The 27,442-nt window shown below is 42.3% G+C and overlaps 2 protein-coding genes across 2 annotated transcripts in view; one reads left to right on the top strand and one right to left on the bottom strand.

The window, feature by feature from the left end:
• Nucleotides 1-3,170, top strand: part of Lrrc72 (leucine rich repeat containing 72) — a 46,280-nt gene extending 43,110 nt beyond the window's left edge. The window contains exons 8-9 of the mRNA XM_051153684.1: nucleotides 1,847-1,874; nucleotides 3,005-3,170. Of these exons, the coding sequence (XP_051009641.1) occupies nucleotides 1,847-1,874; nucleotides 3,005-3,170 (194 nt within the window). The remainder of the gene's footprint in view (nucleotides 1-1,846; nucleotides 1,875-3,004) is intronic.
• Nucleotides 3,171-8,320: 5,150 nt separating this feature from the next.
• The window catches only part of Ankmy2 (ankyrin repeat and MYND domain containing 2), a 37,067-nt gene continuing 17,945 nt past the window's right edge, over nucleotides 8,321-27,442 (bottom strand). The window contains exons 4-10 of the mRNA XM_051145017.1: nucleotides 27,131-27,229; nucleotides 23,887-24,047; nucleotides 19,313-19,527; nucleotides 18,158-18,293; nucleotides 12,678-12,806; nucleotides 11,024-11,153; nucleotides 8,321-9,371 (exon numbers count right to left, since the gene is read on the bottom strand). Coding sequence (XP_051000974.1) covers nucleotides 9,190-9,371; nucleotides 11,024-11,153; nucleotides 12,678-12,806; nucleotides 18,158-18,293; nucleotides 19,313-19,527; nucleotides 23,887-24,047; nucleotides 27,131-27,229 — 1,052 coding nt within the window. The 3' untranslated portion in view covers nucleotides 8,321-9,189. The remainder of the gene's footprint in view (nucleotides 9,372-11,023; nucleotides 11,154-12,677; nucleotides 12,807-18,157; nucleotides 18,294-19,312; nucleotides 19,528-23,886; nucleotides 24,048-27,130; nucleotides 27,230-27,442) is intronic.

The following is a 27,442-nucleotide window of genomic DNA, read 5'->3' as shown; positions in this document are numbered from 1 at the left end:
CTTGTCTCAAAGATAAGGTAGGGCGCGATGGAAGAGGACAAATGAAGTGCACCTCTGGCTCTGCTCCTGTGCATGCAAGGTGAGTGCAAGCTACCTACACACACATATCACCTACACCTATGCCATGCAGGCGAGTGCACCTACCCGCACACACAATTAAAGGCACATAACCCAAAAGCCCACTAGGTAAAATGACAAATGACATAAACAAATCATTTCTAGAAAGTGAGAAATTGATACAATGAATATTTTCACTTATTGCCAAAGACGGACAAACCAAAGCAGTAAAATACCATTTCATCCAACATGGAGGGGGAAAAAACTTTAAAGGATAAAAAAGACAAAACCAAACCACAGCACATGCTGTTTATGAAAGCATGAACTAGGTCAACTTCCTTGGAGACAGGACTATAGTATCTTTCAGCATATAAAATGTGCAGGCTATTTGGCATAAAAGTGCAATTTGAAATATATCCTGCACAAGTATATGCATACATGGGCAAGGAAAACGTGAGGCTGCTTTTTGTGATGTCTTTTTATAATAGTAAATGCAGAAGAGACCTCTAATGGTTATTCATGGGAGACCATTGCATTACCAGGCATTCATAAAGTACAAACCATTCCAGTGTAGACTTAATTCATGATATATTTGTACTATTTAAAAACATGAAGTTGTGGTGTCGAGTGATAACAGCTGTGTGTGTGGAGTGTATGTGGTCAATGTATGAGCACACATGTAGATCAGGACACTAGTGTCTTCCTCAATTGCTGTATGGAATCAGTGAATTGGATGATCATTAATATCGTGGCCTTGCTGGTCAGAGGGGGAGAGGAGGGAACTGGATCAAAGAGAAGTCACAACTGTGCATAATGACCAAATCCTGGAGTTCCAATGTAATGTAACTATGGTTAACAATCTGATAAAAGGAGGGGCAGGGCGGACTTTAACTGTACTCATCATATGTACATCCTAAAGAAGAAAATGGTAGCTATGTGAGATATCAGCAGTGTGAATTAACTTACAGCTGCTATCTGTATGTGTGTGTGTGTGTGTGTGTGTGTGTGTGTGCCAAAACATCTAGTAGCATACCATAAATCTGTGTAATTGTTACATTTCAATTATATCTCCATAACACTGTGGAGAGAGGGAGGGAAAGATCTTGCCTGGGAAGAGAAAAACGGCCCGAAGACTTGGGCAGCCACTTGGGAAAGGCATGAGGCACAAGCTCTTGGCTGTGTCCTATTCCGTGGACTGGCAGGAGCTCACACTGAAGGCTTTAGTGGCCCAACAGGTGCAGGAAAATTCTGCCTTTGGCCTGGCACCAGGCATTCTGAAGAGGAATAAACAAAGCCAGGACAGACTGAGAGATACCCCGAGAGCTACAGGCTGTGAGGTCTGGCCCTTCGGCACTAAAGCTCTGGAAGATGGAGTCTTGTGATCTGGGATTTGTTTATTCTTTCTTTGAAGTTCATGCCAAGAGTCCAAATGGCAGAGATGGCCTGAGATGCTTGTCTGGACTGTTCTCTTATAGAAGCATGTACTCACCAAAAGAAAACATGGCTTCTTCTGTGTATGAACCTAACTTATAAAATGGACAATGGAGCCCACCCATGCTGATTCAGTGTATTGTCTTCAGGGTTTGAGATTTGCCTTATACTAAAGACTGTCCCCAAAGCCTGAAGCAAAATGCGTTACCTAAGGGAAATTTTCTATTTTGTACTAGTTCATAAAGGCATATTTTTTTTTTTTTGCCAGTTTACTTGAAAAGAAAAGCCAGTGTTGTCTCATTATTTTTAAGTGCTGACCAAATGTTTGAAATATACTAATTTAGAATTTTATTTTTAGATTTTGCATTTGGGGATAATGTTGACAAGTAAGTGGTTTTTTGTTTGTTTGTTTTTACGTCTTTACTTTTATTGTCAGACAGTTTTTTATAATTGTCTCATCTCTAAATTATACCTATCTTTTAAATGTTAACTAATTAAAAGGTGTTAGCCATTCAATAGATGGAAAAATGGTTGTTTTCCTTTGACCAATGAGTTCCAGGTACATGTTCCTATTTGACATATTCAGGCTTTTAAGTGTAATAACCTTTAGTAAGTGAGCAGGTGATTATATGCATAAAATATTAAAACTTTTTAAGAACTATTAGCTATTCCAAATGAGGACCGTGGCTTGTTTGCTTTGCCTTTAAATATGGTCAGTAAAAGCAATTAGCATATAGATTAACATTTCACATTCACTAGAATTTACATTTCCCAAAGCAAACAGTTCATTAATTCTATGGAGGACATTTCAAATTCATGAATATTAATGAATTAAAAACCATTACTTTTCTATGTCTGAATGTTTTCTTTAGGTTCAGAATTAAAAGCTACTTTTGTAATATACAAAATATGTAGGGAAATAACTTCAAAATAAAATGTTTACAATGTTAATCTACATGATACCAAAAAGTATTTCCAGTTTGCCATTCAACAGTTTTTTGCTAGGACTGTGTGAGCATGCGAGAGTCTGATAATAGATCCTGAATATTTCCAGACACCCCACTTCTATTTTGTTGTTTTTGTTGTTTTGGTTTTTGAGACAGGGTTTCTCTGTGTAACCTTGGCTGTCCTGGACTCGTTTGTAGATCAGGCTGGCCTCGAACTTACAGAGATCCACCTGCCTCTGCCCACCAGAGTGCTGGGATTACAGGAATGCGCAGGTGCGCCACTTTAAAAGTGAACTATGTACACAGTAAATACAATGTCACTTGGACTGGAAGTCATGTCAATAAAGCCCACAATTTTGATGGGAACTTATGCAACTTATTATTTATATTGATTGTAATTAATTTTTAGTAATTCATTTAAATAAAACTTCACAGCTTTATGTGTGCTGCTGAGGTAAAGCCCTTCCCTAGGATTATAAGGCATTGGTCACCATCCGCCACCCACATACAATCGCATGGTTAATCACACTGGTCAGACACTTGTTTTGATACAATTGCTACTTTTGCAGGACAGTGTTTGATGACCCTGAAGATGCGGTGTTCGTAAGATCCTTGAAGAGATCGCTGATGACCTTTACCTCCATGAACTGGAACACCGTTCCAACACAAAAGGAAAAGTACGAGGAGAATGAAAGCACTGACGCTTCCCAGATGCTCATGATTTCCCTGAAATAACAGCGTTTCCAGAAATCCCCGCACTGTTCCGTTACATGTTAAAATTCCCCTGTGATGTCGCACATTATGCATTTATTGCAACCTGAAGTTTTAAATAGAAGAATCAGTGATGAAAATGATCCTTACACTATAGGCTTCATAATGTTAAGATGTTTAATATAAGCTACTCACGGATATAAGAAGGTATGCAAACTCTAAGTGTAAAACTCAAATAAACAAGGTCATGTAAGTGGCACTATTGATCTAAAAGCCCTTTCTACTTGTTAGCAAACACTGTGCACACTTCCATACTAACTACTCTCCTCCAGTGCTGGGAATAATGAAAGCAGACAGCCTTTACCAATTACCTGGTGCCAACTGACAAAATTAATGCTTTATCTCAAGCGCATTGCTGGCTTCTCTAACTTAAGAGATCTGTCAGAAGCTTATAAAAGGCAGTGGCATTTCTCCCACGTCCCAGTCATGCTCAGGGATTACAGACACACTGGAAACGTCGACTGACATCACGGAGGGCAAGGCATGATAGCTGAAGGCAAGACACAACAGCTGAAATAGTAAAACAGTGAAACAGACTCAGCTGTGCCTAGCCTGAGTCTGAACACTCAGGTGCGATTCCTAGTCTGTGTGAAGGTGTTTGATATCGTGGTGGGAACAGTAGTGTAGTGTTCAGGGCCAAGTGACCGACTAAATTGGCATGTTCCCTTACTCCTTCCCTGATCACTTTGGGTGCAATCCAGGCACTGTACCATGACACTCAGTCTTCTAGGGAGGCCCATATTTTGTGAGTCTCCAAGAGGAGGTTAATGGTAGTCCCCACAGGTTCTTCAACGAGATCACATGGACATTGCAGAAACCCACTTGCTCTTCAGATAGGTCTAGATATCCTACTGCACCTGTCCTCATCCAGAAAACCTTCGCTTAGTAACTGAAGCTACTCATCATGAGCTGAGCTCAAGCAGAACCTCCAAATAACAATACATGGCCAGGTGTGCGTGTGTGTGTGCGTGTGTGTAGATAAAAACAGTGTAGTCAGGATCAGGCTTATGTACCCCTGTAAGTCATATAAGCAGTATTTTAAAGTTATTCTAGTAAGTGACAGGCAAAATGTTGTAATCTCATTGGAAGACAGAATAAGATAAAAAAAAAACTACATCAACAATAGAACACTTGGTTTAGTTCTTTGTTACAATAGAATGTGTGTTGTCATCTATTTGTAACAAGAATGAATGTTATAGCCCCTTGTGATAAAAGAATACACAGTGTAGTCTTTTGCCTTATTTTAACCCCATAGTGACTAAAAATAATGGCAAATTCATGTTATTTTTTTTTAAGTATTTAACAATTTTTATTCTTCATATTAGATAAGTTGATGCATGCCTCACATGAATGAGGAAAATTTTTTTTCATATGTGCACTGATCCTGTAGTGCTTAGGTCTTGTTTTCTTGGTGTTCTCCCTTCCTTATGGCTCTTACATTCTTTCTGCCTCCTCTTTTGCAGACTTCCTTGAGGCCTCTCGGGGGAGGGATTTGATAGAGGCATCCTGTTTAGGGCTGAGTATTCCAAGATCTCTCATTCTCTGCATATTGTCCAGCTGTTGGTTTCATGTATTTGTTCCCAACTACAGGAGAAGGAAGCTTCTCTGAGTATAGCAGAATGGCATTAGGAGTCATTTCATTGCTAAGTTCTCTTAGTAGAACAGTGGCATCTGGTTGTACCCTGGGTCCCTGGGCTATCTAGTTTCAGGTTCTTGGTCAGCCAAGCAGTGCTGGGTATGGGTACCATCTCCTCGAGAGGGCCTTATGTCAAATCAGGTATTGGTTAGTTACTCCCACAAGCTTTGTGCCTCCTTTGCACTAGTATATCTTGTAGGCAGGACGCCATTGCGGAGCAAAGTCTTTGCTGCTGTTTATGTTTCTCCTTTGGTAGCATGCAGGTAGCAAGAACCCTAGCCAGAAGTGAGGGCTCTAGATAGGCACCAGCTTGACTCCTCTGTGTTCTTTGAGATGTGTGGGTGCTCTGTTCAGCAATATGACTTGCTGTCCCTTTGTGGAGAGCCATCAACAGCCTTGGCAATAGCCTGGGTGGTTTAGGGATTCCCATTTGGCCAACAACTCAATGAGAATGAGGCAGGATGCACATGGCCTGCACTATCTGCAGCAGATGGGGGTATTAGTACTGAAAGAAGTAACATAGGCCCCCAACTCTAACCCAGAAGCTATCTCCAACTGACAATTATTTGCAAGTGCAAATTTGTCTCCAAGGGAATCTCAATGGGGAACCAGCTCTTCAGGACACTCCACATGGCCAGTAGTGGAGGGTCAACAGAAAAGGAATTCAACAGTGGTTTTGGGGGTTGCTTGTCTCAAAACATCATGTCTCATTTTCTTTAAATTTTGTTCTTTTTTATTTCTCTCTCTCTCTCTCTCTCTTTCTCTCTCTCTCTCTCTCTCTCTCTCTCTCTCTCTCTCTCTCTCTCCTCTCTCTCTCTCTCTCTCTCTCTCTCTCTTTCTCTCTCTCTCTCTCTCTCTCTCTCCCTCTCTCTCTTTCTCTCTCTGTGTCTCTCTCCTATAGTTCTTTGTGTATATATTATATGTTCTGCCTTTGTGTTTATGAGATTCCTGGCTGTACAAACTAGTGGGTCTCTGCACTAATATCTGTTCCTTAAGCCTTTTCTTGAGTTCTTTTTCTTTTGTTTTGTCCTATTTCGATGTGTTTGTTTTTGTTTTATCTTACTCTATCATATATTATTATTATCCCTTAGAAGCCTGTTTGTTTTCTACTAAGAGACAGGCCGGGGGTGGATCTGGATGGGAGAAGAGGTCGGAAGGAACTAGGAGGCATAGAGGAAGGGGGGATTGCAATCAGGATATATTTATAAAAATCTTTTCAATAAAGGAAAACAAAAATACTTTTTGTAAAGTACATTCTTCTATCCTGGGTTTTAAAATGTTTTATTAATGGACAGCTGACTTGCTGTGACTGGGAAGTACTGCCTTAAAGATCATTAATCTGAACACAAAATAGAAGATATTACCCATCAACTAGATAAAGTTCTACCAAAAATGAAACATTATTAATAAAATGAAAGGAGCAGACAAACTTCACTTTGAAAAAGAAACTCCATTTTGTGTTAAACCTAGCCAAGGGCTGAACCCAGATTCCAGAAAACCCACAAACTAGTCTAAACAGAAAAATATTCCTACCCCCATGACTAACTGCTTCAACCAATCTTTTCTATAGACCAACTTGCCCCTATACCTATTACCCAACCAGGAAACACCAAGGCTTGTAATTCCCTGCTTGCAGCCTTTCTGCCCAAATGCCATCCAATCATATACTGTAAAACCCAGTTCTTTGTCTAAAACCTATAAAAAGTCCTCTCAATTGATCCTCGAGGCCACTTCCCTGCAACTGCTATGTCAGTGCATGGGAGGGGTGTCCCGGGTTCGAACCTGCAATCAAGACTTCTTTGCCATTGCATTTGGACTTGACTCTTACGTGGTCTGTTCAGGGAGTCTCTCAAAATTCGGGCATAACAGAAAGAGAATTTGAAATTACTTTTTTGTTTGTTTGTTTGTTTGTTTTAAACAATGAAGACCCATTGAGGCTGACTTCAGGGAAAACTTTTCTCAGGATCAATTGGGAGGACACATGAATAAGAACCAAAAATTTCTGGTATATATATCTTGGTTTAGAAGACAATTGTAGGTAAAAGCTGAGCCACATGACCAGCCAGTCTAGCCTATGGGGTACTTGTTTCCCTTGGCTTTTGTCTTAGGAAAAGTAATGACCTCAGAGAGTCTCAGGGGCTGTTAGCTACTCAGTCCTAGTGTGGTGGCGCCTCCTAGGGACTAGATTTGGTATATTCCCCATTTTCCCAAAGTCACATGCTAAAATGAAAGCCAAGGTGATGGCATTTGGAATTCAGGGCATTTAGAGGAAATCAGGTCACAAAGGTAAAGCACACGTGAGTGGGGTTGTCTTTCCACTCCTCTTTCTCCACGTAATGACACAGCAAGATAGGCCTTCCAGGAATGAAGAATCTAATGAATAGGCCAATCAAATCAGCACCCTGATTTTAGACTTCTAGATTCTAGAACTCTTAGAAATATTTGTGGTTTAAGCCACTTGGCCTGGGGTATTTATAAGCTCAAACTGGCCAAGACCACCTGATATATTAGAGTTTCCCTGAGAAACAGCACCTGGGTGGTGGTGGGCACACACCTTTCATCCTAGCACTGGAAGGCAGAGGCAGGCAGATCTCTGTGAGTTCGAGGCCAGCCTAGTCTACATGGCGAGTTCCAGGACAGTCAAGGCTACAGAGAGGCCCTGTCTCGAAAAACAGAGGATACATACCTATATAAAGAGTAACAAACAAGGAACTGCTCGTGCCACTGTAGGAAACTGATGAATTCAAAAGTGCAGTGTGGCTGCAAATCCAGATCTGAGTTGTTGCTACCTTGAATTTGTAGCACAGTGTGGGCTAAGGGACTGTGGGCTTTTGTTGGGACTTTTGGGGGTGGAGGTGGGTGCTCTGAGGTTTCCCATGTTGCAGGCCTCGGCAGCCTTTTGTTTTGGGACACCTGAGGCAGAAAAGAACATCTAGAGACCTCGCCAGCTGTCAGCAAGGCTCCTAGGGTTCCTAGGCAGGCTGCCAGAGCCTAGCACAGTGTGTGGGCGAGAGCTCAGTGGGAAAGAGATGAGGAAAAGGGCATATGTATGCATTTGAAATTGTTCAAATGAAGGGAGTACGGTAACATATGGAGGCGTTGGAAGGCTCATCCACATCCTAAAGATAAGTGTTTATCACTGGGCGGATAAGGCACGTTGATGAATGACTGTATTTTGCAAGGGAAGCTTTTTACAACTGGCAAGTTTAAACAGGAGAGTTAACTTTTTATCACCGATTTCCTCCCATGAGGTCATCACTGAACAATGATTATAGCATAGGCGAGGATATGCGTGTGTTGGGGCTGGAAGAGCAATGGCCATGAGGAAGATTATAATCAACAGGGCTCAGGAAGCTGACCAGCTGAGGGAGGGAGGGAAGAATTCTAGTGACTTTACAGGTTATATAATCTTAACTTCATCCTCTTATTTGTCAACCTTTGTATCTGTTCCCTTCTCTAATATTCAGACTCTCAACACAAATTATGAAACAAGATGAACTGTGTGTGCAGGCAGATTTATTTTTAAAGCCAACAGGGGAGACTGAAAGACAGCACCTCCTTCAGACATGACACCCCAGCTTTAATGACACGCCACACAAACTAAAACGCAGAATGGGACAGTTATAAAGTAGAGTTTCTGGACAGAACGAGGCTCCTGAGCAGCTGGTGGGAAGATAATGGTTGGCCTTTCGGGTGGAGTACGGTGTGTGAGGTGGCTCGACAGGAAGTGCAGAGTGACTACCCAGTGTTTGATCCAATCTTTCTGAACATTCAAATGCTGCAGAGAGTACTGCTGCAAGAAACATGGGGTTCAAAGTGCTCTTGGTACGTTCTGTTTAAACTATACCAGGCCGAACTATGGCAAAGCTGCTTGAACACAAAGCATTCCTCATCGCAGCTTTGTATGTCCAACTTCAGGACAATAATTCATGGGTAAGGTTTGCTTTTCTGATTGCCCATCACTGTGAGCATGATTCCTAATTCCCTATACATCGCTTCTCTTTCACATCTTCCCTGCTCTTCTCTTTGCTCCCTAGAGCCCAGATTTCTTCTTTAAGGGGATTTATTTTCCTTTGTGTACAATCACTAGGGAGCCAGAAAGGGAACAGACTCATTTTTTGTGCATTTTGAAAGACAACCTTTTCCACAGAAATGCCTGTTCAATTACAGAACAGAAATCAACAGGATATCAAGGCAGGGGAGGTAGCTTTGCTTGAAAGCCTCTATTCTAGGGATGTGCAATCCTGCCACTGTGCCATGCAGTGTCACAGCAAATGAAGGTACATTCACATGAGTTCTGCAGCTATCTGCCAGGATGAAGACTGTGCCAGCCACTGTCCACAGCTTTTACTCCTCAGACCGCTGTGGCCCTGAAGGTGCATCCTGTGTGCTGGCCAGTCCAGCCTCAACTCCCTCTTCTCTTTCCCCTTGCACAGAATCTCCAGGAGTGGAATTTTCTTGGAAGATACCCACTTCAGCCTCTGGTTGATCTTCGTTAACACGGTTAGAATTGACATCAACTTTCCCATCTGATAAAGAAGAAAAAGGAGGAAGTGTTTGTTGTTCCTATATGACAGACAATCTAACCATACTTACTGTACCAATCTGTCACTACACATGGCAGATTATTACTTTTACTATAACCGTCACTATTGCGCCAATCAATTGGTGACACTGAGACGCAGGGCTGTGTACTTGCTTCAAGCTTTACAGTGGCAGAAGCAGTGCCAGTACAGAATTCAAGCCTGTCTTCGGCCAGAAATCTACATCAGAATTGTTTGGGGTAGACAAAATCTGCTTTTAAATATTTTTTCTTTTAATTAAATTGAGGTCCTTAATGTTGTTGAGACCTGCTTCAGCCTTTAACATAGCATAATTGCAGCCATTTTGTTTTTCTTAGTCTCCATCTTGGTTATAAGATGAAATTAAGTTTAAGTTTTCAGGATCTGCCCTCCAATGATTATGCCTCTATGGTTTCATTTTTCAAACTTTGTATACTTTGTTACCTGGACACTATAAAATCTCCAACTACAGAACCAATTAGTTTCACTTAGAAACACTGTGTCTCGTTAAAATGCTGTAATGTTGCTTCCTACACCTGGATACACTGTTGTTACCTGGCTGCGATTTTGTTAGCTGCTTATGGTTTTGGACCTGGTTGTTACTTGGTTACAGTTTTTCTTATAAAAAGCCTGCCTTAGAAGCAGGCCAAAGTCACAGTCTCGCTCCAAAAAAGCCTGCCTTAGAAGCAGGCCAAAGTCACAGTCTCGCTCCGAGGCCACGGTGAGGCCACGGTGGCCCTGGCTGGTCAGTTCTTGTTCAGTGTTCAAATAAACTTTCATCAATCTGAGTCTGGTGTTTGAGTGGTCAGTATATGGCTATTCCTGAACCCTAACAAGGTAACTTCCTGTATTTAGTTATTTGTTTATCAGTGAAGTATCAGAAGTAAAAGCCTACTAAATTTCCAGCCTCAACACAGGATAAAAATGTTTGGTCCACACCAAAGAAAGCAAAATGGAAGACTAACTAGAAACAAATGTTTCCTTTTAAAAACAACTTTGTGCAGATCAGTCAATTACACTAATGGTAAAAGAGCCAGACCTCAGGAGTAGAGATGAATGTGGCTAGAAACAATCAGTTGTACATAGACAATGGTTTTCAACTGTACACACTTACAAGAAAGCAGGATAGACTCTCTGGGCTTAGGGCTCAGGGCTGGCAAGTCACTAGAGTATGAGAATCAGTGCGGAAGCAAGTTACAGCTTCAGAGGAAAATCAGTCACTTGAATATGAGAAGAAGGAAAAATGTGTAATTCATGCTAGCAGAGTTGAGTGTGTACATCAAATCTACAGTTGTAGCTTATGAATGAGCTATAATTTCATTCATAATATTGAACTGTAACTAAAAGTTGAAAGAACTTCTAACTTTAGTCTTCTGGTTGCCATCAGGGGACATTCAAGGCACTGCATGGCATTTAAATGTGTAGTAAACCATATCATCAGAGTTGTGTGTGTCTGATGCCATGATGTCTCGGCTGACTACATTCTATGCAGTATCCCACGGCTGGTTAACCGAGCCTCTTCTGTTCTGAAAACAATGCAGTTTCCTCTGTGTGTGGTGTAATCTAGCCTGCATTTCCCTCACAAAGATGTAGCACAGGTGCAGTGGGTCTGTACGTACTCTTTTCCTCCTGGCTCTTATGTTTGGCAGCTTTAGACTGTTGCTTCTCATAAACATCTTTCAGACTCTTACACATCTTCTTGTGGACAAACCAGTGTGTTTTCTGGCAGGTTTGGTCACAGTAGATTACCTGAAAGCAATCATAATTGTGTTTTCACTTTAAGATTTAGAATTGCATGATTTCTAAACGAGCACTAAACCAAGGACTATTCTATAAAAATGCTGCTCCCCATACTTCAAAAAAGAAAAAAAAAACCTATTATATGATGTGTCATTGTATTTAATATAGCTGTGTGTTGATCCAGATTTGTAATTATAACTTATACTTGAAAATAATAATGATATACGATAAGGATCTACAAAAGACTTTTGGTAACTGGCATATTAAGAACCTGTGATCCCAGCCTGGCAGTGGTGTCTCACAGATTTAATCCCAGCACTCAGGAGGCAGAGCAGGTGATCTCTATGATTTCAAGGCCAGCCTAGTCTCCAAAGTGAGTTCCAGGACAGCCAGGGCTACTCAGAGACACCTTATCTCAAAAAACAAAAGCAAACAACAACAAAAATAACCTGTGATCCTAGCATTTAGCAGGTGACAAAGGAAGGCCAGGAATTCAAAGGTGGTCTCAAGAGAAAACAAAACTGAAAGACTCAAAAGAATCCTTTTGCATTTCTGGTTGCCCACTTTTTCTTCTACAACACCCTTGGGAACATGTTCAGTTGCCAAACTGCCCTACCTGAAGGCAGCCTCTGCCACAGACCTGAAGTGAAAGTATTTCAATGGACTTAAATCCTGCTTTCACAGTGTTTGTGCAATAGTTAGTTCTGACAGCCTAGCCCTCTTTACACATGAGGAAACAGGCTAAGGAAGTAATTTAAGCAGGTAAGCTGCTGAAGCAGGTGATGGTGGCAGATAGCTGATGTCTCAGAAGAAGCTGAAGAATTTTAACCTTGAAATCAACAGATAAATGTTACCTGTGGGATTCAGTAAGTGTGCCAGATACATATACATGTACAGGATAGGGATGTAAGAAGGACATATTCAGATATATACTTTACAACGATGACTCTAGAAAAGGGTAAAGTGGAGTTTTTAGAATCATCATTTGTTGGCAGTTAGAAGTTCTGGTTTAAAAGGAAGAATTGATGAAAGTCTGAGACACCAACATAAAATGCCACATGTCTGAACTATCCCAGTTTGAGTTTTTCTATCTGTAACAGCCCATGTCCTGGAGTTCTCTGATCTATTTTCTCTTCTTCATCTGTTCACCTTTTTTCCCCCCTGTGTGGGAGGTAAACACAGACACCAAGGCAGTTCTCTTTCTGAGCTACTGCTTAACATTAATATATGTTCATTTATTAGAATTTATTAGAAAACTAGTGCCAACTACTGGTCTTGTGTGATGTTAGAATTCAGCAGTCAAAGCTGGGTATGATGGCATATGCCTATAATCCTGGCACTTGGGGCGGTAGAGGCAGGGAGATCTCTGTGAGTTCGAGGACAGCCTGGTCTACAAAGCAAATCCAGCACAGCCAAGGCTACACAGAGAAACTCTATCTCAAAAAAACCAAAACAATAAAATAAAAACTTTGGCACTCAGTTTGGTGCAGTCTTATCTACACATCAATGAGTTTAAAAGAATTCCACTCTTACCGTCTTGCAAACCGAACATCTTTTACTTGCTCCTTTTTCTCCACAGGTGGTACAAAACTCAACATCCACAAAGCCCACTTGTCCTGTGATGGCTTGGGTAAGTACAGAGAATGCAGTGGGATCAGAACCCTGGAGGAACGTGAAAGGAAAAACAATCCACTGGAATCCATATGGTAGACCACAGAGGTATCACTGACACAAGCTGTCAAATGGAAACAGGAGCAAGAAATTGCTAATGCTCATGATAGCACAGACTCTATGGCCGTCTTCTAAATGAGACAGTGTTCTATTCTAGAATGCAAGCATTTCCAACTAGTATTAATAACTTCAGAAACAGGAAGAAGAACTTGTAAGGTTTCTTTTTAGCTAAGAGTGGACAACAAGTCAAAACTGATACCCTATCAAGTCAATACTGATATTCCACAGAATAAACACAAAGCCCTCACTAATGTCTATGTCACCTCATAAAGCATTTGAATGACTTTTTACTTTTGAATGTTGTACCCTCTTTAGTAAATACACATGTAACTGCCTCAAAGATTTTTTTTTTTTTTTAAGATGTATGAACTTTATTGTTATGGGACTACTAAAAGAACAGGTTGTGAAAAGTTTATAAAAATTTTTGATGGAGAATTTTTTCAAGATTTATTTATTTATTATGTATACAATGTTCTGCCTTCATGTGAGCCAGCAGGCTGGAAGAGAGCACCAGACCTCACCAAAGATGGTTATGAGCCACCATGTGGTTGATGGGAATTGAACTCAGGACCTTTGGAAAAACAGTCAGTGCTCTTAATCTCTGAGCCATCTCTCCAGCCCTGATGGAGAAATCTATAAGGGTAAGTATTTATCTGCTGGAAGGAAAGGTGTTAAAATCTTTCAAAGATAAGCAAAATAACAGGCTATTATAACTGATCTTGCATGCTGCTTGTTCACTCTTCTGGATTTTAAAATTTTTTTCCTAATTTTCATTGAGTCTTTGCCTCTTCCTCATAAGAACTATTTTTCTATTATCTTACCAACTGTCATAACAGCTCTTTAACAAATGTCACCTGAGAACAATGGTCCATATTATCCTGTGTATTGGAGACAGTCTAAGAAAATACTCAGAAGATTCAAGAAGCATTTTTGAAAGCTGCTTTTCAAACTATCAAGTTCTTGAATACAAGTAACTTTCCATGTGGAAGGGCTAAGAGTTGTAATTTTGAAATAAAGTAGGAAGGAAAAATTAGGCACATGAGCCTAAGTTAAGTTCACATTTCATCAGGAGTGGAGGTGCATGACTCTTACCTCAAATACGACATTCACCATGCTTGTTAAAAATAGAGGTCCCTCTGCCCAGTCCATACTTTGTAAATCAATTTCTAATGGTATGGTCTAGGAAACTGCATCATTATTAATGTCCCATGTAATACCAAGATATATTACAAGTGAGAAATACTGGGCTTAATATTATAGTGAATTTTTATAAAGCTATGTATTTTTTTTTTTTTTTTTTTTTTTTGCTTCACAAGCAGAGTGTTGCCAGTCGTGGTAGTACACACAGGTAAGATATGCAGAAATCATCTTGTATCAGAAAGTAGGTCTGGCCCACCAGTGGATTAAAGCATGGGACATTCAATGGAAATCATAAACATGACATTTTCACATTCAAATATTCCCTTACAAAGTTGCCTGTGACATGTTCATCACAAAGATGGGGCTTGTGGGAGCCACTCAGCACACTCACAAATCCCGCTTTAACTGAGGACCAAATGCAGGATATTTTGCTAAGAGTATGGGCTGCGTGTGTCAACTGCTGCTTCAGATGAGTAAGCTCGGAGGATCTTTCTTACCATTGTTGTAGGTCAAGAACTTTCTTAATACGTAAACCTTGTCATCCACTTAGCTAATCAGACAAGCAGGATGCTTTCATTCAGTGCATATCATGAAGAGACTATGGATGACACTCTCGGGGAGGTGGCTGGGTTGGGCCAATCAAAAAGCTACTAGTTCAAAGCAGGCTGGGCTCAGAGGAAGGCGGCTGCTACCTAAAGTAGGACCAGAAAGTCAACCTTAACAAATACTGGCTACAATCTACCTTTGGGCATGCATATGCTGACAGCCATAACGGGAATGCCACTCTTTAACGCACATGCTCAGACCATCAGGGGGTTGCACAGACAGCCACACCCAAGAATAACACCATACCTGTTCCTCATCTAAATAATGAGGTGTCTGACCAGCCAGGAAGGAGCCTCGAATAGGCATTCTATATCCTATGGATCTAAATCCCAAGGCTCTGTGATATTGAAACAGTGCCCAAGACTGCTCCCCAGAATCTCTCTGGTAGACAGCTTTTCTGTGTGGCCTAGCTCGCTGTGGCTGCACTGTCATGCATCTGATAAATCCTACTTCTGTCGTTTTCCTAGTCAATTCTTCCACAGTCCACACATCACTGGCTTATCACTACCTTCACCCGTGGCAGATAAAAGCTAATTTCCTTGAAGTTAAAACCTAACTTGCTAATGTACACACAAGGTAAGTTCTCTGTCATATAACCTGCTACAAGCACTCAACTGAGATTCCCTAAACAAAGCCGAAGCTACTTCCTGTTGAGCTCTGTAGGGGAGAAGCCAGAGACCCACACTCACAAAGGGAACCAAAACCTATGCAGGGGTGGCCTGGGCTGCAGAACTGGCAGAAGCAATAGTGGCTGTTTATGGCTCCCAGGCTAAGACCCTCACATTACAGTAATGTGTCAGTGTTAATTTAGAGGTGTAAATCTTTGCAGTGCTAAAAAAACAAACAAACAAACAAACAAAAAAACCTGGTAGCTATTTGGGAAACCAAGCCATCTTTTCAAAAAGTTTTCTGATTTTTGTTTGTTTGTTTGTTTTTTAATTTTAGAGAACTTGGTTTTTGCACAGGGGCTTTGTGTACACCAGACAGGTACTCAACCACTGAGTTGCAGCCTCTGTATTCTTTTACTTTTTAATTGAGACAAGATCCTTTGAAGCTACTTAGCTTGTTTATGAATCTACTCTGTAGCCCAGTTATGCCTTAAACTTGTGACTCTCTTGTCCTAAATCCCTCAAATACCTAGAATGACAGGCCTAACCTATCAGGCCCACCTTAGACTATATCTCTGAAAGGACAAAAATATTTGAAAGAGACATCTTTCTAAACTGCACTAAAGACTATCTCAATTTCATTATCAACCTTTCCTGTAAATCGCCAGGAAAAGACATCAAGCAGTATGCTTTGTAAGATGTAATTATTATTTTGTGGGACAAAGATGAAATGCTGACTTGCCTTGGCTCTAAAAATAATTTTTTAAAAACTTAGTTGTATTATGTGCAGGTGTGCCAAGGTTGCACAGGTGGAGGTCAAAGGACAAACACTGTAAATCAGTTCTGTCTTTGACAGATCACATATAACTGGCTTGTCATCACCCTCATGTAGGGCAGACATGAGCCAGTTTGCTAGAAGTTAAAATACAAATTTTATCTTAGCTATCCATGTGGGTCTTGGTGATCGAAATCAAGCTGTTATATGCGGCGGCAAAGTGCCTTTACCTGCTGGCCTCATAAACAGAAAACTGAACCTCTAAACAAATAATTTTAGGGCTGGAGAAGTGGTTCTGTGTTTAAGAGAACTGTCTGCTCCTCCAGAGGTCTTGAGTTCAATTCCCAGCAACGACCTGGTGGCTCACAACCACCTATAATGGGATCTGCTGCCCTCTTCCAGTATGCTGGTGTATATGCAGATAGAGCACTCATACATAAAATTAAAACAAACAAGCAAACACTTTTAGTGTGTATGTGTGTGTGTGTGTGTGTGTGTGTGTGTGTGTGTGTGTATGCACATGCATGCCATGGCATACACATGGAGGGCACAGGTCAACTTTGGGAAGTTGCTTCTTTCCTTTCAGCACTGGATCCAAGGACTGAGCTTGTGTCATCAGGCTTGTACCCTCTGAGGCATCGAGGTCTGATGTGAACATCCATGATTGCTGGATTTGTTTTTCAAAGTTCTCTCCTGGAGGCACAGTGTCAGTCTCCACTCACCAGTGCTAGGAGTGACAGCCATTGCTAGCCACTTCTCTGCCATAACTCCCCAAACTTCTCACTGACAGAGAGGAATTCAGGTTGTAGCACCAGTGTGTAAATAAGTCGAAACCTTTACTCCACATGTGCATGCAGCTCAGAGTGGCCATGTGACACAGATTTAAGTGTAGGGTGTGTGCAGACCATTTTCCCCTCAGGGGTAGCCCCTTTGTTCTATCTGCCTACCTGAGCTGAAAATGGGTCCTGCAGGAAATGCAGAATGCCTTGTAAGTCTGTGCACACAAACATTCATATGTGAGCCTATATGGGTGTGAGTATGGGGCAGAAAGATGGGTGAGTGGGAGGACACCCCTAGTCCATTCCTCAGCCACCGTGCCAGTCCTGGTCTGCTCCTAGCTTTCCTCATTTGAGGATGGGTGAACAAACAAAGCCTACTGATGTAACTCTGTTGGCTGGACCTGGCATATTCATCCAAAATAATCCATCCGCCAATTTGCTGCCTAATCTTCTAAAAGCTTAAATGGCAAATAGCCAGCTATTTAAAAATACAAACAAACAAACAAACAAACAACAAAACAACAACAAAAAACAACCAAGAAGAACATCTAAGTGAGAGGACCAGAAGCTTGTGAACAGACTACCGCATGGTTCTATCATTTTGCTGTGAATAACTAGAACTCACTTGTATCTTGAGTTTCCACACTGAGGATGACAATGCAGCCTACACTAGGGACAAGGAGTGACCCAAATAGCCAGAGGAACAGAAGAAGCTACGGTGTAGGGAGTACAGGCTAAAGGCTGATATGGGATTTGATTGCAAGGCTTATAAGTGTGAATCAGTATGGTTAAGGTGAATACAAGTCTACTCAAAACAAGGAAAACAAAGTGTCTCATGAAACGACACTTAAGTAGGTGATAAAAAGGCAATAAGTAACTTAAGACAACACAGTAAATTTTAATTCCTACAGCTCGGATGTTGCTGTTGTTGTTATTTAAGTTTGGAACACTCCTAATTAGAGGCACTAAGTTGCATGTAAGAAGCAGGGACACTTTGAGACTGTTATCAAGAATCACATCCTTCCTTCCGTTGGCTCGTCCAGCTGTGGCCTACTGCTGGCACCCTGATACCCTAGAGAACCAATCTGTGCAGCCATCTACTCTGGAAACTTCCACTAGTAATTCTTACAGCCACCAGTGCACACGCGTTTGTCTCTATCCATCCGTAGATGGGTATCCAGCCAGTGCAGCGTGCTCAGAGGTACTTAAAACCCAGATCCTTTCATTACTGACTACTCTCCTATGGAGAGAAATACTGTCAACTTATTTCCCGTTCTGCTCCTAAAGTTTTCCTGAAACAATAAAAACAAATAGTAAGGAGAGCTTGTCCTTTGGTCACATGGGACAGTCAGCGTGGGGAAAGAAAAGCCTTACAATTTCAACCGGAGCAATGCTTCGCACCAGCTGCTGGAGGAGCGTTGCCTCACAGTACGGAAACTTCCGGATGCTTTCTCTGATGACCTTTTCCTGATACACCGGGAAGCCATCAGATGCTCTGCCTTTCAACAAGCTGAAAGACATTTTAAAAACATTCCAAAGTTGGGTCGTTATAAAGCAATTCCCTCCTAGGAAGACCTAACACTTCTAATAGTTTCCTGTTAAAATTGTGTCTCCTCAAATCTCAAGGGTGGACTCGATCTAGATTGGTATTCAGAGCCAGGCGTGGTGGCGCACGCCTTTAATCCCAGCACTCGGGAGGAAGAGGCAGGTGGATCTCTGTGAGTTCAAGGCCAGCCTGGTCTAAAAAGGGAATCCAGAACCGAATGGGCTACACAGAGAAACCCTGTGTCGAGGGAAAAGAAAGAAAGAAAGAAAGAAAGAAAGAAAGAAAGAAAGAAAGAAAGAAAGAAAGAAAGAAGAAAGAAAGAAAGAAAGAAAGAAAGAAAGAAAGAAAGAAAGAAAGAAAGAAAGAAAGAAGAAAGAAAGTTTGGTAGGCCAGACTTCGTTTCCAAGATCTGACTATCACAAGCAAAGGCTGCCGTCACAGGGTTGAGCACTGTCCTCAGGCCAGGCAGCTACTCATGACCTAGACAGCTGTTTGCAGAAAGAAGAGAAACTCAGTGAGCTACACACTCGTGACTCAGTTCCTTTTTCTCAGTAAAGCTGCAGGGGACAAAGGCCACAGGAGCTCTGCTAGGTGTAGTAAAAAACACAGGAAGTGCTAGTAGGAATCCAGCAGAGGGCAAAGGTCACACATAGCTCTGCCAGGTGTGGAAACATACGCAGGAAGTACAGCGGCCCACCTTGCAATAAATACACTTAAGCCCATCACTTGGGCCACTTTCTAGCTGTTGTGGTCTTATGCATGTCACTTTACCCTCTTTGAACAGAGTCGTCAGATTCCTCAAGAGTAAACCAGTAAAAACAACAACTAAAACTCCGCCTGAGTCTAATATTATCCCTTGTTTCTGGGAGATTAAATGTGATTTCACAACAGTGCTATTAAAACGGTCATTTTTGCATGTGTCCCCGGCCTTCATGCAAGAAGGCATCTTGAGCATACTTCACATGGCGTGGCAGAAGCCGTACCTTTTGATGAGGGTGTCCAGCTTATTCTCCCCTTCTTTGAGGAAGGAAACGCATTTCTGAAGGATGCAGCTGAGATAGTGCATTTTCATAGCCAGCACTTCATTCATGTCCCTTTGTTTCATGCATTTCTCACAGATCAAATCCATCACCTTGTAGCATTTACCGAGCGCTGCTGCTTCTGCCAGCAGGGGATTCTCACGCACAAGCATCACGATCTAGAAGAAATACCACGGGACACTGAAATGCCACGAAAGACTTCTCCATGTACACCACGGGACTCTGAAGTGCCACAAAAGACTTCTCCGTGTACAGAGCAGTAGCCAGTACAGCCAACGTCACGCCTGCCCAGGTTTTTCTTAGAATCACAGTTACCGTACAATTCAAGTCAGAGGGCAGTTTGCTACTCCTCCATGTTATAAAGCTAACAAGTATTAAAGTTAAACTGTGGTCTGGTCTGTCATTTACCCCTGCAGAAGTACTAGCATGCCTCTGAGGGCACATTACGCTACTGTCTCTGAAAATCACTTTTACAAGTGATAACACAATGGACCTGCACAAGCGTTTCTTACACACAGAATGACACCCCTGAGCGGTCCACTAGTTGTAGACTCAGTAGTTGAATCTCAATAGTGGAAACTCAATAGTCCCATAGCTAGGAAAACTACAACTCCCCCTCCTCCTCTTCCTCCTCCTCCTCCTCCTCCTCCTCCTCCTCCCCTTTTCCTTTCTCCCTCCCCTTCTTTCCTTTTTGGATTTTTCAGACAGGTTACATGTACCCCAGACTGGCCTTGAACTTGCCACATAAGGATGAGTCTGAATTCCTGATCCTCCTGCCTCCACAGCCCAGGTGCTGGGATTACAGATATGCACTGTATTTATGAGGTGCTATAAAGTGAATCCTGGGCTTCCTGATTGCGTGGCAAGCATTCTGTTCATTGAGTTAGATTCCTAGCCCTTAAATTCTTATTAATTATAAGAAAATCAGGCCTCTATAGAAAGAAGTCTAGAAACAATATGCGTTTTAGCTTTCCATTTAACTACATTCTTTGTGGAAATTTTCCTTAAGATTAGACCAGTCATGTACAATAAAGCAAGTATGTTAAACTGGAAACCATAAGCAGCTTTGAAAGGGAGAATAGGAGAAAGTTATCCAATCATACACATTATGAGTCCTACATTTCCTATTCATGTACTAATTAGGCTCAAACTGACTGCAACAAGGAATACTTTTATGAGCTTTGCCTTGCGATGCATTACTTAAAGTTTGTCTGCAGGAGACCACCATACAGGTTGCTGATGATAATAAGACTGGAAACAAGCGTGATGTGGCCAGAATGTACACAGCTGTCAGTACGTGCTGCCTATGTGCCTCAGCTCAACCCCTGTGCCACTCGCTGCTACCGTCAGGGAGGAGGGCTGTGAGTTACATACATCCTGTTCAGACATGAAGAAAACTCATCTGCGAATTGACATCATACCCATATCCAGCTTTCTTGGAAATCTAACACAGACTCGAGGCCAATGAGAAACTGCCTTTGACACTACTAAATTTATACGTAATGAAATATTTTACAATAGAGCACTTTATAATACATTACCAGGTTTCATGAACTACACTGAATCCTTACTAGTAAATTTGCTGATTAGTTTCCGAACTAAACAAATATTAAAAATTAATCTGTGGGAGCTGGAGAGACGGATGGCTCAGTGGTTAAGAGCAATGGCCGCTCTTCCAGAGAATTCAGCATTCACATGGTAGCTCAAAACCAGCTAGGATTTCAGTTTCAAAGGCTCCGGTGCCTTCTTCTTGCTTCCCCAGGCACCTAGCACACATGTGGCACACCTGCACACATGCCGGCTCGGTGACTAAGACCACATACTCCTCTTGCAGAGGCCCAGGTGTGGTTCCCAGGACTCACATGGCAGCTCGACCACCTGTAACTCCAGTTCCAGGGATTGATAGCCTCTCCTCACTTCGGAAGGTTTTGCATACAAGTGGTATATCTAAAACCCTCAGGTACACATACATACACATAAAGTAACTACACGTTTCTTTAAAAAATGAATTGGTAGAAAATTTAATTCATGATATAAAGGACTCATTAGTTACCAATTTTATACTTGTGCTAAGTAGGCTCATTTAAAACTGTTTAATATTTTATATATGGTGTCAACAATCAAGAGTATAGACTCAAACTTATAATCAAGATTCTCTGGAAAAATCTAAAACAGAGGCCATATTAATATTTTTTTAATTAAGACATTGGGTTTTACTTATTTTCCAATTAGAACAAAGACTTACAAGGACTATGGCCAATAAGTAGGGGGTTACTGAAACATTTACATGTTGCTCAAAAGGGATATTCATACTGGCTTCCTTCATACCTGCAGCATTAGAAAGGGAGAAAGGGAGTCTTTGTTATGTACCAAAAAGGGCAGTAAGACTATTCCTCTCAGCATACAGTCAGGGTGAATCTTATTTCTAAGGACTTCGAGGAATGACTGTGCTTATGCAGTAGCATTTTTAATTCCTCTCCCTTCCGTCCCCTATTTTTCAAATTGGCAAGTCAATAATCTTGGGCTTGAAAACCACGTGAAGAAGGAGAGACCGGCCTGTTGCCTGCACACGCTCCTCCTCCTCCCTCAGCCGCCCTTCCCACTGCTACTGTGGTTTTGCCTGAGATTTTGTTTTTCTCCCCAGAAAGCCATTATTGTCTGGGCACCAGCACGACTCCCCAAGTCCCTTTTGAAAACAAGCACATTGCTAAGGCAGCCATGTAACCTAGATGCAAATGTAGCCACTTTCAGGCACAAAAGCAATGGAAAGATGAGCTGTGCACGTGGAGAAGGTCTGGGCTTTTTTAAAAAAGATGTCTGACTTCACATGGGCTTTTCTGCTCCTCTTTTGTAAGCCTCTGAAGACGTACACCAGCTTAAAGCCGGGTAAAGCCATGAAGTAGGGCACCACAACAAAAGCTGTGGAGTGGCTTTTGTATTCCAAGTGAATATGAAAAGCAGCGGTTCAGGTGAATGAGCTGCCTAGTCTTACTGAGAACAAGGTTAGGTCTTGAGAAAGGACCACAGTTCCAACAGACTCTTTAAAGACACTTAGACTGCCCTGGGTGGTAGCACACAACTGTAATCCAGCACTTGAGAGGCAGAGGCAGGTGGATCGCTGTGAGTTCAAGGCCAGCCTGGTCTACAAAGCGAGTCCAAGACAGCCAAGATAATACAGAGAAACCCTACCTCAAAAAACTAAAAACAAAAACACATAGACCATCTCAAATCATATGCTGTTATATTGCCTGAGTAAGTACGCGTATACACTAATATACTGATAATGCGTTTACCTGTAAAGATAACCAAAAATAGGACAAATTTTAAAACATTTAGCTGAAGCAGTGGGTGCCACACACATGCCAGGCAATTCGAGAAGCTCTCTGCAACCTCAAGGCAAAGAAATAGAAATGAAAGTCAGTGAGAGCAAAGGAGATAGGAAAGGAAGTCTGTGAGGAAGCGAAGAACTTGTTTGCTCCAATAAATCTAGTGCCAGGCCAGCTGGTCTGCACCTAGAATCCCAGTGAGGAAGAGCTTCTGGTTTTCCTGAGAGTTCTGAAGAAGTGCAGAACTTTTCAGGAGAGACCAGAGGTAAGTGCCAAGCCTCTTCAGATTTCTCATGTAGCTCTGTTCTTAAAAATAAAACAAAAAACAGGCAGCGGTAGTGCACGCCCTTCATCCCAGCCAGAGGCAGGCAGATCTCTGTAAGTTCGAGGCCAGCCTGGTCTACAGAGTTCCAGAACAAAGAAGGTTACCCAGAGAATCCGTGTCTCGAAAAACAAAGCAAAATAAAATCAAACAAAAAAACAAAGACTGAAGACGGAGAAGATGGCAGGAAAAATAGCTTGGAATGGCTCTTGAAGCTGTTGTTGAACAACTTGAACTCTGACGCCAAACTTGACAATTTGTCTGAATCCACCAACAGCATTATCAAAGGGGTCAGATGTTCACTTGCATTGAAAGCATGCTCATGTTGAATGGAGTGACCGCACTTCTGCGTATCCCCACAGGGATAAGCACCGCTGTGTGAGAGGATGGTGTGCCACCTAGACCCACCCACCTTACCGGGCCTCTCACAGCAGCCCTACCCTACTCAGCATGAGCTAAAGGCACAGCACAGTCTCCTCCAGGGAGAGAACTTCCCTCATTCAAGGGAGCCACTCATTTCCTGTATAGCAGGTTGTTCTTCCCCCTCGTCTAGGCCAATGGCAGGATGAAGGACACTAAAATTCTTCTCTCTCACGGCTGGAGCCAGGCTGTCTGCTGCAATGCCTGGGGAGAAATGAGGCTAAACCTCCTCTTGCTGGCTTTTTGCCCTGCTTCTCTTGGTTTCTCTCATCAGCTCCTGGCATCCACTGGACGCACCGCTGCAATGACTCAAGCAGACATGTGAGCTTGCTGCAGAGCCCTCATCTACAGAACTCAGCCTGAGACAATTAGGACCCCAGGTAAGCAGCACACTTTAGACTCTGAAGCAATACTGATGTAAGAAACAGATACAGCAGACAGCACGCTACCTTGACCGGGTGGAGATTCGTTGTGGTGATGATTTTGTGCAGTGGGCCTGCCAACTTTGGAGGCAGTTTTGGCTCTTTGTCCAATCCCTGGGGTTTAGTGTAATAATCCAGTCTCTCTCGAGGGAAGAAATTGTTGATTATAGCCACACAGTCATGCTGACCTTTTAAATAGAAAAACAGAAACTTCGTTAGTTTATCATGAAATACAGGAGTCTGAGTTGTTGGAGTAAACATGCATCCGTGTTTTTATTCTTCAGTGAAAGAGTAGAGAAAGAGAGGCAAAATATTTCAGAAAATATTTGTAAGCATCATAAAATAAAAAGATAATTTTATTCATTTATTTGTTTGTTTCTTGAGACAGGGTTTCTCTGTGTACCCTTAGATGTCCTGGAGCTCACTATGTAAACCAGGCTGTGCTCGAACTCAGAGATTTGCCTACCTCTGCCTCCCAAGCAATGGGATTAAAGGCAAGTGCCACCACTCTCAGACGAGAGATACCATTTAAAGAGAGGATCCACAGTAAATTTGAGGATTATGTAGACTACCAAAAAAAAAAAAAAGAAAACCTCAACTTAAAACAACAAAATTGACTATAATTTAAATATCTCTTCTTCCACCCTTGACACCAATGACCCTCATGTGTGGGAAGGATTGTAAGCTTTGTCACAGGTGAAAGCAGTCTTGGCGGGCTTTATCCTTGGACACACCACAGATACTCTCTGAGATTAACCTTGAGATAAACTGGGTAGAGCCATCCCTGGCCTGAAATTCAAGAAGGGGACAGAGAAACTCCACCTAGACTATTGTGTTTCTAATAGACCCTCAATGGGAGAGGGAGACGACCCCTTACACGTGAGAGACAGGCAGGCGGAGAGGACAGAGAGGAGCAGCAGGTTCAGACGGGCTTGAGTGCACATGGATTGGGAAGAAGATCAGCAAACAGGCCGGACCCGCGCGCAGGCCAGAGACACCTAGGGACTCGTCCCATGAAACGGATACTGAAAGGGTCACTCTTGTTTCCCTTTGACCTTTATTTCCCTTTTGTGTAAGCTAGTTGGGTTGTATAATAAAGTTTAATTGTTAAAAAACAGAGCCAACACTCATGTTTCCCCCAATGACATGCTGATACATTTACATATACTTTAAATGTATTCTATGCAAAGTATGTTTGTTATAATTATTAATATTATCAAGTGATGCCTCCTCTCCACCCCACAGAATTGGAGAGAAGCTTGGCGTCCTTGTGAAAGCTTTTGCTCCTACGAGCTTGGAATCAACACTCCAGGGCCTCAATTTCCTAAACTACATTCCTGAGCCATTTCTTGGGTTAAGCAGAGTTCTACCAGAGCACAGTCCTCTCAGGAAAGCTGGGGGCTGGCCCTACTCCTGCAGTCCCCACCACTGTTCCCTCTCCACTACCTCTATAAGGCCAGGAAGTGGCCACTCTGAGCAAGCAGGTAGAATAGGCAGGGCACATTCCAGAGAACCAACTTTCTCAAGGTCTCTAGAAGACACTCTTTTCCTCTCTGCCTGTTGAAGGCTAAAGGATCAGCAACAGCAAGTCCTGGAGATAGTGGTCCACCCTGGTTTGCCTGCCTGGCCTCTGTCCATGTGTACAAGGTCCTGAGAGTGACCTGTAGGGAAACTACATTACTGGCCATCTGGCCTCCACACCTGAGCTGGCAGAGAGCTCTCTACCTGTCACTCAGCATTCTGGAGAAACTGAGGAGTAGAATGGCTCTTGCTTGGGCCTAGGTGGCACTAGACCTTGGACCTACAGGCGGAATGCAGCTCTGTGTTCCTCTGGCCCACAACTCTGGAGGCTTTCCCTGGTTGCCTAGGCTAGGAACTGGCAGGAGACATACAGCAACTGTGCAGTGCCCCTGTAAGACAGCTTCTGGTGTCTGACCTCCACTGACACCAACACAGCCGCCACCATAACCACCGCTCTTGAATAGCCACCTAAGCAGATTCCGGAAGGGTATCCAAAGACGTTCAAAAGAAAGCTGAAATTTTAAAACCTAATAAGCAAAGTTAAAGAGAGAATCCCGTTTGCATCTGTGAACTGAGCTTGAAACACTATTGGATGAAGTGCTTCAGAGAAAATAATTCTCACTCAGATAGAAACTATAATGGGAGAGAGGAGAGAACTCACAGTACCCAGGAAATTTAATATTAAAAAGAATAAAAATCCAAAGTGGAAAAACAAGAGTAGATATAAAAGTAAGTGATAGACGAAAATATCCCTGATTTGAAAAAAGAATTCTGAACTAATGACAGTATCATTGTGTGTAAGCTACTTTGAAATGCCAGACCATCAGTGCCTTTCTGTTTAGGGCAGAAATAAGAGGTAGAATCCTTTCTCCTCTCCTTCTTTCTGCTTACTAGAACTTTCTATCCAGGTGTGACTAGTAAGACTTTGTTTACTTCATCACTGGTCATCACAAGGCCACTTATGGTGAACCCACTAAAGCAGCTGTTTCTGTCTTTGCTTTTTGATCATGTGCTCTTAACTGCCTTCTCAGAGTCCAAAACACCAATGACCAAACACCCACGTTCCCCTAGACCACTCATCATGTCAAATAACAGGACTAAAGTGCCAAGAGTGAGTGGGCACCCAAAAGCAATGTTTGCGACTGATGGAGATAATGAAGCAGCTTAGCAATATTATCGCCACTGCCACCACCATTTGGATGACTGTTCACAGAAATAACAACTATCTGTTTACCTCAACACATGAAGATCACAAGTCAATCATCTCTATTAACCCTTGAAACAGTCCTGTAACTGAAGAAGCTGAAAGACACAAACAGGTAAGTACTTTGCCACAAAGTGGTGGCAGCCAGAATTCCACCTGAAGTCTGCTGATGTCACAGTTGTGTTCTCAATCACAGCAGCAACCTTCCTCCATCAGAGAAATGAAACGTCCCTACCGCTCTGCCTCTCACAGAGTGGGAATTCTATGTGCCATTCAGTTTCTCCAGAGAGCCATCGGGGATTTCACTTATCAGAATGAACTGTCAGCATTTTGCCAGACATGGTGGCACATGCATTTAATCCCAGCACTCAAGAGGCAGAGGCAGGCAGATAGATCTCTGATATCTGGTCTACATAGTGAGTTCCAAGACAGCTAGAGTTTCATAGTGAGAACCTGTCTCAAAAAACTAAATAAATAAAGGAAGAAATAAAATATACATAAAGGAAACTAAGAATAATTCACTGTGAAATTACAGTAAACACTCACCCACAAATGCGGCCATCTGAGCGGCCGTTCTTCCCACTGAGTTCACGACATCTGTTTTTGCGCCTGCCTCCAGCATGGCCCATGTGATGTCTTTATTACCTAGGGTTATAGGAAACAAATCTGTGAACCCTAAGAAATGCACAATTGAAACTCGGTGACCCGAGCCTGAACCAGCCATTTTCTGTAACCAGGCAAGACTCACAGGGAATGGGACACCAAGCCAGCCACACAAACCTTCAGCCTAGAGTTTGTCCTGCCTGCAAGATATGCTGGGTAATAGCAGCACAGAACACATAGCAACCAATGACTGAT

Source organism: Acomys russatus, chromosome 1, assembly GCF_903995435.1.
Source record: "Acomys russatus chromosome 1, mAcoRus1.1, whole genome shotgun sequence".
In the NCBI taxonomy this organism is placed as follows: Eukaryota; Metazoa; Chordata; class Mammalia; order Rodentia; family Muridae; genus Acomys; species Acomys russatus.
Note: the sequence above shows the minus strand (reverse complement) of the source record. Positions and strands in the feature narration are given on the sequence as shown.